The 17,755-nt window shown below is 38.2% G+C and overlaps 1 protein-coding gene across 4 annotated transcripts in view; it reads right to left on the reverse strand.

Moving 5' to 3' along the window:
* The window catches only part of TMEM108 (transmembrane protein 108), a 162,719-nt gene that overhangs the window by 77,921 nt on the left and 67,043 nt on the right, over window positions 1-17,755 (reverse strand). For all 4 annotated transcript variants that reach the window (XM_021531249.2, XM_021531250.2, XM_021531247.2 and 1 more), the window contains one exon: window positions 6,994-7,075. In XM_021531249.2, the coding sequence (XP_021386924.2) occupies window positions 6,994-7,033 (40 nt within the window). In that variant the 5' untranslated portion in view covers window positions 7,034-7,075. The remainder of the gene's footprint in view (window positions 1-6,993; window positions 7,076-17,755) is intronic.

The following is a 17,755-nucleotide window of genomic DNA, read 5'->3' on the forward strand; positions in this document are numbered from 1 at the left end:
GGGGAATATCAGATAACAAAGTAACAGAGAATCCAACAGCAATTTTTCGGTCTTTCCCACAGGAATACTGTCACAGGCATTGGATAATTCATGTACATGAGACACCAGTGTGCAGGTTGACATATAAATTTTCTTATTTCAAATTATTCGAACATAGTTCAATGGCGATTCAAGCCCAAGGCTAGTGGCTGCTGTCTGGTGCTAACAACTCAATTTACATATTTAACTGTCTTTGCTGAATTAGGCCTTGATTGCAATATTATCAAAAACCATAACAATGTTTCTTAGGCACAGCCAGGAAGAAAAGAAGGCTTTGGGGAAAGAAATAAACATTTGACAGGATATTTTTGTTTTATACTGCAACATATCAAAGCAAGCTGGGAACATGAAGGTTGGGAATAAAATCCCAATTCTACTAATGTCAATGGGAGTTTTGCCATTGAATTCAATAGAACTGATATTTCATGGTTGCTAGACCGGCAACATTTCTTCCTCCACTTGACACTGGGTCTCAAAACACACACATGAATTTGCACAGGCTGCTAAGTCTTTGTTCCTGAAGTTTCATTTCTGTTAAGAGATGGATGAATAGAGTTTTGAAAGGGAAAATAGAGGAAAGTCACATTTGTACTCCTGCCTATTCACCCTCCCTCTAAAACATCTCTCTCAGGGCTTGAGGCAAACAGCACTGAATCTAAAGCAGATTAGACAGATATGGTGCCATACAATGGGGATCACTTCAGGTCCAAAACACAAACAATTCACAATGTAAGATGGAAGTAATATTGTGGGTTTATATCAGATTATTGTTTTAACAAGGTGGTAAGGAATTTTAAAACCAAATGCAGCATTTTCAAATTTGGTTAAGCATACATATTTATATGTATTTACTTAATATCTCGGTTTTTTAGCATACTAATCATGGACATTTTTACCTGAATGTCACACAACTGGTGTGTGAATGCTTGATGAATATAAACACTGTTAAGAATCCGTACTCATTAATTTTGAAAAATCTACAGGGTTCTTGTGCAAATAACACCAATATAAGCTTAAAATTGAAGGTGCTTAATAATAAGAACATACTCAGACTATCAAATGATATGTGCAAAGGCATGAAGCACTTGTTCGCAAATACAAAGAGCAAATATAATAATGTAACTGCCTCTTGGCTTTTTATCCCAAATTCAGTGTCAAGGATCTAAACCATGACTTGAAATTCTACAGCCCCAAGCCTATTGCACATCTTTCTGTGTTTCAGCAAATCTGCAAGAAAAGTGGAGAACTTTACACAATATGTTAGTTGTTTGTGTTGCTATGTCCTGAATTTGTATCTGCTCTTGGCAAAACAAGGCAGAAGATCCCCACCCCACAGATGTACCTCAAACTCATTAAAGAGTTCACATTACTTGTAAAATCCTAACAGACTGTAAAACCTTTAAGGGCACAGTTCATGGAACGAGCAAATTTTAAATAAATACTGCAAGCTATTCATGGGAACAGTCTCAGTTTTGGAATGGCAAAAGCCACCCGATTCACAGAGCTTTGCTTATTCTGGCAGCAAGCAGGAACCCTCTCTCTTGTGTGTGTGTGTGCAGCTGAAATCTCAATAAAGGGCACATCAAGGACATTGGAGCCTACATCTGATAATAAAATGTATATTCTATTTAGCTTCTTTATAAGGTGCATTGGTTTGCTTATAAAGTCTCCTTTTATACAGTCTGTTTTCCAGGACAGGATTGCAAAATGGAAGGTTGCAGCTTTTTTCAAGAAGGCAGTTTTTGCTGCGAAACTGAAGCAACAACCTTTAATTGAATTCTGGGAAAAGAAAGTGTTGAGGGACTGCTCGCTGCGAGCTGCCCGATGGGCAGGCTGTTACCAAGCCACGTGACTCTCAAATACAAATGCCTCAGCCCAGCGAGTATCCCAAAAAGCTTTGTACATGATACACTGCATAGCCAGAGGCTGTGTACCTTTCTAATTTTTAAGCAAACCAGATGGAATCTGTTGCTGGATAACCACTCCCTGCTGCTGTCTTTGCTCAAGCTAATACCTGCCAATCTAAGAGAGCACAACAAAAATGCTGTTTTCTTTCCTCTCTGTGGGTCCTTGTGAATGATAGGAAGACACTCTCTGCTGATGTGTATCAAGTGATCCGCTGTACTTTTAAGCCCATGTCAGCTATGCATCTCTAGCAAATGGATTAATTATACATGGCTAGTGCAAGCTGAGAGCTCTCTGTGGAAGCAAGCAGGCTCATTTGCACTAAGGACACAGTACCTAGTGGCCACAGGAACAGCGGGTTTGATGGGAGCTTTTGAAATCATCTAGATGACCTCTGTCTCCCCTGAGAGATGGTTTTTTTTTTCCATTTGGTGCTTCAGTGGCAGACTTAAATCCTCCTGACTAGCCTGTTCTAAGGTTTCAATACCTTAACCTGATAAAGCATTTTTACCTGACACCTAATGTCAAGCTACCTGCTCTATAAATCCATTTCTTCACGTCTCATCTACTACTCTGGGCAGAGGAGAGGTTATTCCCCTGCATCTGGCAGCAGTCTTTCTTGTACTGTTACCATGCCTCTTCACTTGCACTAAATGAGCCATGTGTAATTGTATAAACGAGCCATCAGTGCATACCATCTTATTAATAACACATAATTATTCACAGACAGCACTTGGCAATAGAAATAAAAGCTGGTAGGTATGGGTTCCTACCAGAGGCAAGAGGCATTAGGAGGCTGCTCAACACCTTTCAGAAGGTACTTAGGACTGGGTCTTCTTTAATACAGGAATTTTACAAACTCACATTGCTTATCAAATATTTACAAGAAGAGGGATGAGCCCCTGGACTCACTTCAGACTGGAATGGAGTGCAGGCTTGTGCTAACCCTTTCTACAGGGTGAACTTCACTGCAAAGACCTGACTGAGAGGCAGCCAGGATGCCAGTTAACACTGGGGAAGACGAGCTGCATCCACAGGAAGGGGATGCGAGACTTGTGACCCCCTGTGTTACCAGGCACGGCCACTCGCAGCCATTTCTGCTCATTTTACTACAGAGAGGGGTACATACTTGCAAACAGGAAACTCTTTCTATTGATATTACTGGGCATTGTGCCAGGCTGCTGAGATGAAAGAGTGATACTCGGGAACGCACTAAGTGATAATGACATGAAGAAGCACTCAGATGGCCATTTATTTCAGATGCTGTGGTGACAGGTCCTCACACAGATCCTAGTGCTGTAAGTAAACAAGAAATAAAAGTCCTTGCATTTTTTCAGGAAGATATATGCCTAATGAAGAAAGCCTCATATAAAGGCTGTGCACCAAGAGCCTCACCAGTTACCTGTCCCTGCATTTTAGCTTATATGCAACTTATAAGCCCTGATGAACAGTGCATGCATGGCAAATTATAATGTGCATGTTTTACTACAGAAAATGCAGACATATTGTGGCTCATGCTGTAGGGCCTAAATCATCACATTAGCTCTTTATAAAAAAACAGCCTCATGGGAAAGACATTTGCATCTTCATCATTACAGAGGCAACAAACTTCATCCATAAAGATGTGCCTTGAACAAATGGCAGCAAATTGTGGACACATGTTTTGCTTTAATTGGTCCTCATCAACTCAATCTAGCTAGTGACTTCAAAGAGCTCTTACTAAGAAATCTTCCAAATTTTTTGTTTCAATCTTTTTTTGGGTTTTTTTGTTCTTTTAATGTCTTAAGAAATTTCAGATTAAATTGAATCTTTGAAGATACAGTATGAAAGCACTACTTCTTTACAGTTTTATGTCACATGTTTAATTACTCATTCATAAATTATGAATCACTAGAGGTAAAGTAGCATCGCCCGGAGCCCCTGTCCTGGGCCAAGTGTAGTGCTACAATTTTCACAAACTCTACCCCTTGACAGCTGGGATCAGATTTAAGCCAGCTACAACTCTATTCAAAAGAGCAGCTGTTGCTAGTGCCATTTTCACATGCTACTCTTGATCAGCATGAATGGATGGAATGTGCTCTTTTTGGAAAGCAAAAGAGTATGGATGGCAATAGAATGCTTACATAACTCATGTGAAATTCACAAAAAAACCCCAGACATAAGCTACAATAAAATCTTATTTATATATGGGTCTGATTTTAAAAATACAGATAACAAATCCCACTGTTTTGACAATCAAACCAATATCTACATAAGTCTTTTCCTCCAGCCCCAAAGCCAAGAAGCTCTCTAGAGTAAAGAGTCCTACTGTCTCAGACACTGCACAAACACAGCTGAACACAAATGAACAGAGGTGGAAAAGAATTCACAGATCAGTGCAGCCACTACTGGTCCAGTAGTACAGCTGGGACTCCAGCAAAATGTGGCAAGCCTCATAACAACACACCAGTTAGGAGGTGAAATTGCTTCTTCCTACATTTCCTTGCCACAGGCACATCCACAGTCATGTCTCTCCAGATGATCACTGTTTCTATAAAGCCCACCAACACTTTGTTCCAGCTATCCTAGATTTTCTATGTTTATGCATTTCCTATGTTCCTATTTGCAAGAATGCATACATAAGGCCATTCTCTCTATAGCCTTGCACCTCAACCATTCACTCACGCCACAGCAGACAAGAGGAAAACACTGCCACGTTACCAATGCAGCACCACAGACCCACTTGTTGCAGTTGCAGATGAGGAAGGCAGGCAGGTGGAAGACATTGGTGAATCAGCCAAAAGCAGAATATCCTCTTTTGTTACTTTCTCTGAAAGTTTGTTTTTTCTTCAGCTGTATAGTAGCAGCAATTTTCCTCTTTTGTCCAAATGAAACAAATAGGACCATGCTGCAGGCCCTTCTTATACCATAAAGAACAGTCACAGGAAACACATTAAAGTAATTTCCTCTTCCTTGGACAGAATGCACTCTCTTGGAGTTTGTTTTTAGCACTGTGATGTAACTGGGGGAAAAGTGAGCTTAGGTAACACACCTCAGTGCATCTAAAAGCAAGCTGATATAATAGAATTTAGTAACTTGCCATAGGCATTTTATAAACCAACCAGTGAAAAAAACACATTCCAGATGCCCAAAATACCTCTTATATAGCTACAGTTGCTGCTGCACTTGTTAATGAAAACTACATTTATTACAAGTTTTTCCTGCACTCAGAAAAATAAAGCAGTTTTTTGCCTGTATTAGAAGTAGTAAGTTCAGAATCCATCTTTCCAAATTACATCACAGAGTTGGAAATATTGCTGCATACTCATACTATATATATGTGTGTGTGTGTATACATATAGTTTTCTCAGTTTTTCCCTCTTTATATTCAGTGTTCCTCTATTTACCACCTATCCTGTCAACATATGACCCTGAAAAATACAGTCTAAACCAGCAGGGATAACAAAGGGGAATGCTGCCAAGCAAGGAAGCATGGTATTTAAAAAAAAAAAAAAAAGTTACAGAAAGACTCAACACTGTGACTGGTTGGATGAACAGTATACCTTCCTTATTTTCCCTACATGTTGGTAGAAATGTATTTATACAGTTCTGCTTCATATTTTATTTACAATGAACCTAATGTTGGTCCAGCAACCAAGTTAGTTTTAGAGTTAAATCATATTTCAACATGGCAAAATGCAGCAACATATTCTGGGTCCTTAGCTGTGGTGAAAATACCACAGCCCCCACCACGATCAGTAGGTTTCTGGTTAAAATTCTCCTTGAGGAGCTCTTCCTACACTCCTGCCAGGCACCAAATATCTGGGAGCCAAAATCGTGCTGCTGGGTAGGTCATGAAGGCACATCTGGCCTAGCTTTATGCTCAAGCAAAATAACCTTGGGTGCACCTCTGGAGCCTCCCCTCTAATGCCATGAAGACCTCTCTTTCTCCTGTGTCATAGGAGAAGCTGTACATGGGAATAAGAACATCAACCAATACAGCAAAGCAAAACTAAATCTCTCACTCTATACCCTGATGATCATGAGTAAAGCAACAATATGATAGTAACCAGATTTCTGTAACAGCCCACAAAATACTCCTTAGATTTAATTTTCACACATCCAGTAAATTAACAGTCTTTCCATTGCTCATTCCACGCATACTAAGCATGATTTTCTGGTTTTTCTCTTGTTTTGGCCAGAATAAGAGAAATCCATACAAAATTGTCTATGAAAATATGTGTATTTGAGGGAGGCATTCTGCTAAATTGAAGTGACAACATCAAACTGTGGGATTTTTTTTCATTTTTACTGGAAATTAACAATTTCCCTTGTAAAACATGACAGCAAGTAGTTATACTTACATTGTGCCTAGTCCTGCTTTATTTAATATCTACAATTTTGAAGAAAAGTTGTTGCTTGTGATGCTTGCACTGAAAATTGTCAGTTTACAAAAATGGCCTAACAGTGTTGATACTGTTTTACACCTAAAACCTCCCCTTACTTCCATGAACAGGGGAGCCACCCTTTGCCCACACAGTACAAATTCCACCTGATGCTTTTGCTGGGCTTTCATATTCGATGGACTCTTCTGAAAGCCAAAACTTAGAAAAAGAAAGAAATTTGTCATCTCAGGAAGAAACACAGAATCTAGGTCTGTGTGAGACTAGACTTGTCCTCACTCACACATCTTTTATGGAATGGCAACCACCAGAAATGACAAGTGGGATGGATACCTCTTCCAAAAAATGTTGTATTATTTCTTCCAGCCACTATCCTCTGTATCTACATCTCATTTTTCTGAGGGTGATAGTTGCCTCAGTTGCAAGACACAGCAAATCAATTCTTTTCTTGTACAAAACTGCAGAATCAGCTGATATTTCATTTTTAACACATCTCTAAATATCGCAGACAACAGGGTAATTTAACTTCCATATGGTTCCTCTAGGTACCTGAAGCAAGACACATGATTGAGTACTTCCCTGAATTGTACCCTGCATAAATATTACTATCTTACATAAGGATTTGAATAATTCCTTTCTTACAGAATAAAAATCAATATTTACTTACTAAACAGTTGGCAATAGAGGACCTGTAAGCTTCTCTTCATGGTATCATGTGGTCCTGCTGGTCTGCCAGTTTATTCATGATTCTGTCAAAAAAAAGTTAAGAGAAGGAGAAAATTATATATGAAAAATATAGGCTGCCTTTTTACACATGTTCATTACAAAGTCAGATGAAGCTTCACAGGAAAATTATATTTATAAGCATTGGGAAATTACCTAACTGCACTATGCTTGCTTTAGCCACACTTTCCAACAGCTTGGCAAGGAAGGATAGAGTTATGGCCAAACAGGGAAAAATTTCCCAAGAGTACGTGAAATAAACACACTGAAAATTACTTCCATGCCATGCATATGGCTTGATAAAGTTAATTTTATAGGAGCCTTTTTAGTTTAGAGGAAGGGTCCTCAGTGGAGAAGCAAACACAAGATGCAGACACCACCAGGCAGCTGTGCTGGGCACATGGGGCTGTAGTTTTCTCCCAGAGCCTGCCTTTTCACATCCCTCAGGAAGTACAACACTGAGAAAGCCCACTCCTTCCTTTCCCAGTGAAAATTTCAGTGGTGCCAAAGCAGAGGAGATCCCAAACTCTGCTGAAATATGCACAGAGGGCAACTTTGTCCTGGCATTTTTAGCTTCATTTTAGTCAGCTATTGTAGATCATATTCCTTCCTGATATACCCCACCAGCAACCTGGGCTGGACGTTCTCTATGTCTCTAGACATTTTCAATTTCTTCTAAACAGAACTGTCTTGGAGCAGAAGGGGATCTCATAATTCTTGTGGCTGCTGTCTGAAAATGTGATGTGGCAAAAATATGTGAGCACCTCCCTGCCTTTGCCCATCTGGGGAGCAACTAATAATATTTCATGAGTTCTCAGATGGCATTTTCAAATACTTGACATGGATATTTTTTCACCTTGGTTTAAAAGATACTATGAAAATATAAATCCCAATCATGCTGATACTAATTATTCACATTGTGAGGAAAATAAATGTGTAAATCAGAAGTGAAAAGCAAATGTGGTCCCAAAGCACTGCTGTGAGTAATGTCTCACCAAGTACCCAAAGACAACACAACATTCAAGCTCTTTTTTCCAGAAAAAAGAATTTGCTAAATATTCAGAACCAACTGTGAAAAGCAGAACACAGATCTCCTCCTTGAATGTCCCTTGGTCGATATTAAAAAGCATGTAGTATCCTCTAGCTTTCAGTTCAACACATTTTAATCTTCTGAACTCCTAGGGACATTTCTGAGTTATTTTAACATGCATACAAATCTTTTAGAGCTTATTTAAAATGCAGTCTTGAAGACATAAGATAAACAAGTCAAACCAATGAATAACACCTTTGAACTGCATAAATGCTGCAGAGCTTGTGAAAACAGAGCTATGTTTGACTTTTATGTGGAAAACTCAAAGGGATCATGACTTCTCACCCATAACAAAAGATGCTTGGGTTTTGTGAAGTTGTTCCACACAGAAATTTATGCACACAAATGCCGTGTGTTTGGATTCCTTCACGCTTTCCATTTAACATTGCACCTTAAAAGCATCTCTGTAACTTGCAGAAATGTCAGTATTTGCAAGGTGTTTTCTCCTAAATGGAAGCAATCACCTGTGAATTAGCCTATAATTTTTAATCAGAATCAGTGTTATATTCATGTTATAGTTTTATCATGGAAACTTGCTGAGGGATTTCTGTTTGCCCCTCTTTCCCTATGGCTCACCAAACGATGAAACAGATGTTGTACAAGACCTCAGTCTTCATATACAAACAGACATCATATAATCTATTACAGTACTCTTTAAAGATGCATATGCAATAGGTCTGTGTTTAGCAGACACTAAGATATTAACAAAAATATACGCAGTAAAAGCAAAGAACCAGATAAGCCACTGACAATGCAGAAACCATATACCCAAGTACTCTTACAAAGTACAAATAAATTAAGTTTTTATCAAAACAGGATTTACAAGCACTGACCCATGTGAAGTCATAAAAAACAATGGAAAAAAGGGAGAATCTAAAATCACAACCCTAAATCCACATTATTGACTGTATAATTTTAACTACGCCTTGCAATGTTGATGTGATGCAGTTCTTGGCAGTGAACCACAAATTTTCTTGTATTTCTCTTCCACCTCCACATTAATGCTGCCCATAATAGATAAAGGTATTTGCTCATAAATTCTAGTATTGTGGTTGAAATAAATTGCATGCTTTTGAGTATGTATTTATTTAGATCAGGAATTTACCCTGTGCTAAGAAATATGAACTAGTGTACATATAGGCAAAGAAACAAAGGTTATCACTAGAAAACTTAACTATGTTCTTCTGTTGGTCTTTTCAGTTAGAAGATTTATCCTTTTTACCAGATGGCCATAAAATTATACATGGAGAACTCCATGAACATATGTAAATGAAATGTTGCCATGAATTTACAAGGTCTCCATTTCTTCAAAGCCCTTAGTGTGACTTGGGCTTAATAGAAGAGATCATTTCAGTCAGAAGGAACCCACAATGATCATATAGTTCAACTAATTTAAATTTTAATATTTTTAAGCATTTTTTAAACATTTTTTTCCACAGTTTTTAATACCTTTTTTCTTGTGTACAGGAAATATTTGCAAAACAAGGATTTGTTTTATTGTGAGGTAGAAGACATCTAATAAGAGTTATTTGTATAGCTTTGGAATCCTAGGAAGACCAGTGATGGTTTTACAAAGGCAGAGACTACTTGCAATGACTATCAAGGCTGCACAACGTTGAGGCAGATGAACCAGCCCATCAAGTCCTGAATCAAGACCTGACATGAGAACAGAGAAACCACTGCTGCACCCACCCAGCTGAAAATTCCAGCAAGCCCATTACCCTGACTTAAACATGAGCTGCCAGCAGGACAACAGGGAAATGATTTGTGAAACAATCTCAGTGCAAGGTAATCTTTACACCCTGGCATAGATTGCTATATCTCCAGCAAGCTTGAGTGGAATAAATTACCTAAGGTGCCATTTTTTTAACTTGAGAATAATTATTCCTTACTTATCTCCTCCACATCATGCAATTTTAATCTTCCATTAGATCATTTAGAATCTCTTTTTCAAGCTGAGGAATTCCTGTCTCTTTTCTTTTTTCAAAAAGAAGATACACCTAATGTCTGATAATTGTCATTGCCTTAAGCTGTACTTATCCACTCCAGTTCAGATTTGAGAGAAGGGAATAAAATTGTATGCAGCCATCAAAATTTGAGTGTGCACTAGAGTTTCATATGGCACAGTGACATTTCCTGTTTCTTCTCTAGTCTCTTCCCAGTTGTGCTATGATTCTCTCTGCCTTCATCAGTGCTCCTGAGCTCTACTCCACTGTTTTATAGAGCTGCCTGCTAAGTAACAACAACTCCTCTGGAGCCTTTCCTCAGGTAGTTAGAGCTTGGACTAATTTTTGCCTGTGGATGTGACTTTGCACTTATCACCACGGAATTTCATCTGCCTTTTTTGCCATACAATCATTCACTACCTTGACTTTTCTGAAAGATGGCAATGAAGGGCTGAATTACTATTGTAATTTTTATTATTATACTACAAATATATACCTATAATATATAAAGACTTCTGAAGCTGCCACAGTTTCTACAATAATACCTTCCTATCATGGAAATAATTCTGTACCACTAAGAAGACAAAGCAAAATCTCAGACATTTCAATAGCTGCTGAAGAAATCTCCTTTCTGAGTATTAAGCCATGTCCAGCCATCACAATACTCTTCTCAGGGCCCTGTAGGTACATTTATTTATCACAATCAAGGAAGGTTACAGATTGGCTGGTAGCTGAGAATACTTGAGTTCACCAACTCATGTTCTTTTAGGTATTTGAGAATGTAATTTTAGGCACTAATAGATTAGCAAAGTTGTGCGTAGGCAGATGGAAAATGCAGACACTCAGCCAGTTTCTGACTTTGGACAGTTTAATTTAAAACCAGAGTATTGCCACCTGTTTTAAATACACAAATTGACACTTACAAGAACAAAAAATTATAAAGAATGAGTAGAAACAGAAGTGATCTTGGAGAAATCATTTAGCTGGAAAATGTGTGCTAAACTTCAATAATCCAAAATTTAATGTGAGTCTCTGCATTTTGTATCCATTTTATGCTCCTCACTCATTTCTTCAACATCTCCTTGAGGTTTTTTGGGAGTACACTTCTCCAAAATATTAATTTAAAACACTGAAATTTAATGTTTGAGAAGCTATTCTGAATATTTGGGGGAATTATCTTATATAACTATACCTGATCCCTGAGGTTTATTTTAGTTGTTGTAAAGTTAATTTCCTAGATTTTGGTCTTGAAGTGAAAGGGCATATTCCCAATTCTTCTGAACTCCCTCTGAAAACCAGGAAATAAAGGTGTAATTATGACTTTTGTTTCAGTTCTCTATTGCAGTTCATATTGGTATACCTACTGACATACTTTGAAACAAAGCAATAAAGTTAGTGCAAGTTTCTAGTCAAATCAATGTCAACTTTGAAATAGTCATCTTCTATAGTTAAGTTAGACAAAAATTGTATCCAGAAAAGGTGTCATATGCCTAGCCACAGTCACCTGTGTTTAAAAATACTGGTTATGCATTTGGTGTCTGAAATAGACTTAATGTATTTTGCATTTTTTAGTACACAATATTTCACATATAGTTTGTCTTACCAAGATGATGAATAGATGTGTGAAATCCCTGTGGACAGCTAGCAATATTGTCTTTCACAGTAAGTGATCCCCTCAACATCTCAGTTAAATTAAAGAGGACAATGAAGACATCATGATGGATTGAAGACAAAAGAGTCCAAAAGAGCAGACAGCTCCCAGCCATTCATTATGTCTGATGGGAAAAAAAATGCCAGCCAGGCCTTAAATTAATGAAGAAATAGAGGAGAAAGAACAGAAGATGCATGTTGAGGCAAAGCTAACAGTCAGTGGAGGACTCTTTTTGTTGTCTGTCAAATGGAAACCAGGAGACTAATGAAAATGGTGATGAAAAGAGGAGACAGGTGAAAGACATGCCACTCCCATCCATGAAGCACATAAACCTTACTATGTTATTTCTGACTGCCTTCTCTCTGCTATGGATCATTCTGGAAAGAAGAAAATGGTACAACACAGACAGTTTTCAACAATAATATTTCTCCAGAAAATGAAGGAGAAAAAGCAGACAGACTCAGAAGTACTTCCATCTCCAATCTTTTTTGACTCCCCTATCAAGGAAACACAGCCTTGATCCTTTCAGTACAATATTGCCTCAGGATGTTCAGTGAATTTCTCATAAGACACTAACAGCAGAGGCTGCTCACTTACAACTCAAGAGAGCTGAGACTACCCCCAGGAGTTACTCCCCCAGTGTAAATTCCACCACCATGGTCTTCATCCACTACATACCACAGGTTAGTCACAGTGGGTGTTTCAATGTGCCTCATAAAAGGAAGCAGGTGTCTTCTTCTTGACTACCCATGGCTCAAGCACAACTCTGTGTTTTCTTCGTGTTTGCTTCTTAATTTTATGGCCTGCTTCCACAATCCAGATGTTATTTTGCAAAATTTATATCCAAAAAAGCTTCAGGGCATACTAATAAAAAGATTGTTAATTTGCAGCACTAAAATTTCTCTGAGCAGGAATTCTCTGTTCTTGTTCAACATGTGCCACATCATTTACTGTGATTTATTTCCCACTGCTTGGAACATGCAAACACTATTACCATCTTTCTTTATAACATTCTGAGTGCAGAATTTTTTATATTTATGTCCATTTTGTACTTAGCTCTTTCAGCACTTTTTGAAGTAGATTCCTCTTTGCAGATGTAAGAATGAGCAATTCACATCTACTTCCACTATTACCCAAGAAGTGTACACCCTTTACTTTCCCAAGGTCTCCGAAGAGTAGGGTTTACCCTCAGAATATCACAACTGATCAAAACCAGTTGTGGTGGTGGAGTGCAGGCCTGTCATATGTACATAAGGAATAATAAGATGGGATCTGAACTAGAGCTACTACCATGCTTTTCTTGCATCCTATGTGACATGAACTTGGAAGCAGAGAACCTCAGAGCATCCAGAAAAAAAGCAAAACCAAACAACCTACCCAAAGCCTCTCCCCTCCGAATTCAGATGCAGAGCATCTACAATCCCCACTGGGCCTGAGGATGGCTGTGGTTTTTCTTTTATTGGTGTTTGGATCCATACCTCCCCACTAGAACAAAGATAAACACCAGTCGAGAAAGCAGTGTCGATATACAACGATATACAGCAATTGTTCCCTCTTCCTCAGCTTCCCTGCTTCATCATTAACTATTGAAGTCCCCAACTCTCATCTCTCTAACAGTTCCAATAACAGTTCCAATTCCTATGTTCCCACAGCCTCCTCCCAGCTGTGACAGTGTTTCCATGAAGCACTCTAGGCAAGATGATCACTTAAAGACTACTGTCATTCCTGTGGCAAGGGGAGGACATTGCCAGCTAGCTCACCTTTCACCATCTTCCTTTATGCACATGTCAGACTGGGGCATGCTGATGAAAGGGATAATGAAGAAAGGAACTCTTAGGGTTCACTGTCATAAAAATAGATGGGCATGAAGAACCTCACATCTAAGTGACCGTGGCCAGGAGAAGGACTTAGCCAGAAAAGGCCAGATAAAACTACCTTTGCCTTTGGCTATTTAATGTCTTGGCATCTATGGTCATCTCATGAGCAATCACTGAACAGCAAAAGGCAATCATTCAAAGGCTAGGGAAAATTGAGAGGAAGAATACCAGGGTGGAAATGAAATGCCATTTCACAAGAAACATTACCATTTTGGAAAAGCTGTGATGGCTAGGATTACTCTTTTGGCTGATTATACCTGAAAGTCCCAGAGATGGAGATAAGAAAAACTCTAAAGCACTAGGCTGCTAAATGTCCTTCACACTACATCAGTGGTGCAAGGGACTATTTCTTTACTATTTCTTTGTTCCTAATTACCTACCATTAGCAATTCTTATGGCAGCTCCAGTGGGAGAAAAATCTGAACAGTTGTTCTGGTTGCTTCTTGTTCTCAATGCAAAGACATGACTGTGTGTGTCTGTTTGTTCAGTTTTAGAATAAGAAAAGAGGAAGCTCTTCCTTTACATCATACATGTCTGGGGAGCCCTTAGAAGCTAACATCTTCATAAAGATCAAACTGACTCAGCAGCTGTGAGGATAATGAAAATTTGGTCATTAATACATATTAGGTGTGGGCAGGGGAAGACTTCTGTGCTTATTTTAAAACTTGTGTATGGCTGAATATAAAATATCCAATGATGAAACAGTGAAATATTTTTGTAAAATCCCTGTGGACACCTAGCAATATTCTCTTTCCCAGTAAGCAATCTCCTCAATACATGAGAATATATGGGCATTTGCAACTTTGATAATGAAATTTTATTGCATACCTTGAAACATGCTGTTTTGGGTAGCTGAAGGAAAAAAGTCCAACTTTACTGAGTTTTTGGGAGAATAATCTTTCTCAATGCAACATGAAAAAAGAAAGTGGAACAACTGAGTCAAGAAAGTTGTACGGAAAAAGTCCATAGTGAAAAGCACTTTTCATTATACTCTTGAAAAGATTTTTTAAAAAATGAAATATGACAAATTTAAGACCAAGTTGTGTAATTTTTCAAAATTTTCTTTTTATGACAGCCAGACCAAAGAAAATCTTTTAATATTCATTTCAAGCTTATGATGAAAATTTCACAGGCTGCACTACATCAAGGAAGCATTCAGCAGTGTAAATTACCTGCTCTTTGACAGGAAAACTTTATAACCACTGGAAGCTCTCCTGCTTAAATACTTTTCTAGCACACAAGACTAGGTTAGTAAAGATGTCTCTATAACTTCTGGAAAAATAAATAAAATACAGCCTGGTTATTCCTCCCACTCACAGCAGGGAATGGATGTAGAAACAAGCTCTACTTCCACACCACTCTTGTGATGGTGGGTTTTTCCTGGAGGATCTCCTATGGCATCTCATGGGCCTCAGGATGTCCACACTGTGGATGTGACATTTGATTTACACACTGAAACTCCCTCTGCAGTGAGCAGGTGGATATGCTCCTCTGAAGCCTGATGTCTGTGCCCTGTTTAAAATGCCTCTCTTGGGAGGAAGAGGCCCATTCCTTTGGTGAGGCTCTTTTTCTCCACTGAGTTTCAAGGGGCTGAAGGTCAATCAATTGATTTCAGACCATAACACTGAAAATGAGGATGGTAACATCTGTAAAAGGAATCTCACCCAGAGTTTTCTCCAGCTACAGGGATTTCAAGGATTATGGGGTTAACTTCTCTGCAGCTGTGTTAAACTATTCTCTTGTTCCCATTGTGTAGGATATGCAATAAAAAAAGACTTAATGTAAAGGACAGGCAAGCAAATAGCTTTGCCTGCATTGTGAAAAACACAGGAGAGTCAAAAAAGGGTTTACCTTTGTGAAACAGCTGAAATCATGCTTTTCACATTATTCAGCTTGATTAAATGCCAGTATAAAAAAGCATGCAAAAGAGAAGGTACTATTTTCCCTCTTTTATAATATGGCACTGTATTTCTAAGGTGGATTGACTGGGTCAAATTTTCAAGAATGGAATGCATCAGTGGTATACAAAGATGAATACCATGCATGCTCCATGTGTCTGAAATTCAGGCCAAATTATCAGTTTCACGAAGATGCTTAAGTACTCCAAAATGCAAGCAAGTCCTGTGCTGTCAAACATGCCTGTATTGGAGTCCTGAAAACACTGTTATACAGGCCCCAGATGACTTCAAAGGAAATCTATAGTAGAGATGGAAACATCTCAATATAAGATATTAACTGCAAGATCATCTTCACTTTAGTGAACGTCACAATTACCCAGCCAAACAAATAATCCTTAAGACACCACCACAAAGGAGGCTCAATATTGTGCATCAGCATTATCTGATTTACAGTGAACTAAAGACGCAAGCTAAGAGGTGAAAGTGCCTCTAATGGTTTTGACAAAAATCTCACGTACTGGGTTTTGGCTTTGAAAAATTCATCTGCAAAAAAGATCACTCGTACTAACTTTCCTCAAGAGACTGTAAAGATTAACGTGATTGAGGGATATGAAAGTAGAAAAAGATCAAGATAGGCTAATTAAGTTTTGGACCATCTCTAGGGGAATTTCAATTGACCTGCTCTAAAATAAGCACAGCAGACCTGAGTCCAAGACCCATCCACTCTGCCTGCCTCTCAACTCCCTAGCCTGGTTTGCATCTACAGAGCACAGAAGAAATAATCACCACTGAAGGATGGCAATGTAGAGCTCTTCTGGCTCCATCAGATGCTGAGCCCAGTACACAAACCCAGCCTTTCTGAGAATTGAAGATGGGTGAAACACAAGAACTTTGAATCAGGTCAGAGTGCTCTGCCTGCATATTTTGGTTGTGGCCCATCCTATTGTACCAAACAAGATGTCAGAGTTAAGGAGAACACAACTACTTCAGTTGTCAAAAAATTATATAAAAAGCAATGTATTCATTATTGTAATTTTGAATTGCATATATATATATATTTGTTTATGGCTAGATGTATAGATGATAGCTATGTTTTCTGTTTGTCTTTCCTTCTCTATTTATACTAGCATGCCTCTCCTAGTGACAAAAGGTAAAAAAAAAAAAAAAAAAAGAAAGAAAAAAGAAGAAAGGAAAAAAATTTAATAAACCTCTACAACATACCTCCTTTTTCTTTTCAGTCAAAATAAAATAATATTAAGTTTTCCATCAAAATACATGTTCAAGATTATTTCCATGTCAGTTTTGGATTGAATGTTTTGAACCAGCTCTAATCATAATGTATGAGTACAGCATAAGGATCTAATTTCACAATGACAGGTTATAATAGACATATACAAGTACCTAAGATTGAAAGAAATATTTTATTATAATTGAAAAAATCATGGTAGGAAAGCATAACTGGCTTTTGAATTCTTAACTATTCAATGTCAATAGTGCATTAATGTATTTGCTATTTGCTAGCTTTTTTAATAGACTATAAACCCCAAGAAAACCGAACATGGTTTATATAAATATTTTTAGTAACAATATCAGTATGGTACACAGATGTGAAAGTTTGGGCATTTCTAAGATCTTCTTGTGCACTCTGCCAGATCCCCTTGCCCCTGTGACAGGGTGTTAGTTCAGGGGCAATCCCAACTGCCCCCAAAACTGGATTGTTTGCTGGTTTCCTTTGCTCAGCTATTTTAGAGCACACATTCATCTAGAAATGAAGTCTATCACTTCAAAGACAAAGTATGTCTGAAGTAGCTTCTTCTATGAAATTATAACAACTTTAGCTCTAAAAATAGGAACATCTTTGGCAGATCTGGATGGATGGATGCATAAATGCATAATCATTTGATACAGAAAGTAAGATGATGTCTTGACCTACGTCTCTGGTTAAACCTCCTTTTAACAGAGCCATTTACTACCTCCTTTATAATCAGACATTCAATATGGTAAGAAGAGAAGGGAGATAAAGGGAGCTCTGAAATATGACTGCACTGCTTTAGTGGGCTGATCAGCATACACTGGAAAGTAGAATAGTACACCTGCTTAGACTTGACATTTCATCTCAGAGTTTATCATAATTGTGTCCAGCTCAAGGGACACCATTTATTTATCCTCAACTTTCCCAGGGTTTGATGTCAGAAGAAATGGCCACAGGAAAAATAGGAAACTACCAACAAGTGACCCAGACTT

The sequence above is a fragment of the Lonchura striata genome, chromosome 1, assembly GCF_046129695.1.
Source record: "Lonchura striata isolate bLonStr1 chromosome 1, bLonStr1.mat, whole genome shotgun sequence".
Taxonomy (NCBI): domain Eukaryota; kingdom Metazoa; phylum Chordata; class Aves; order Passeriformes; family Estrildidae; genus Lonchura; species Lonchura striata.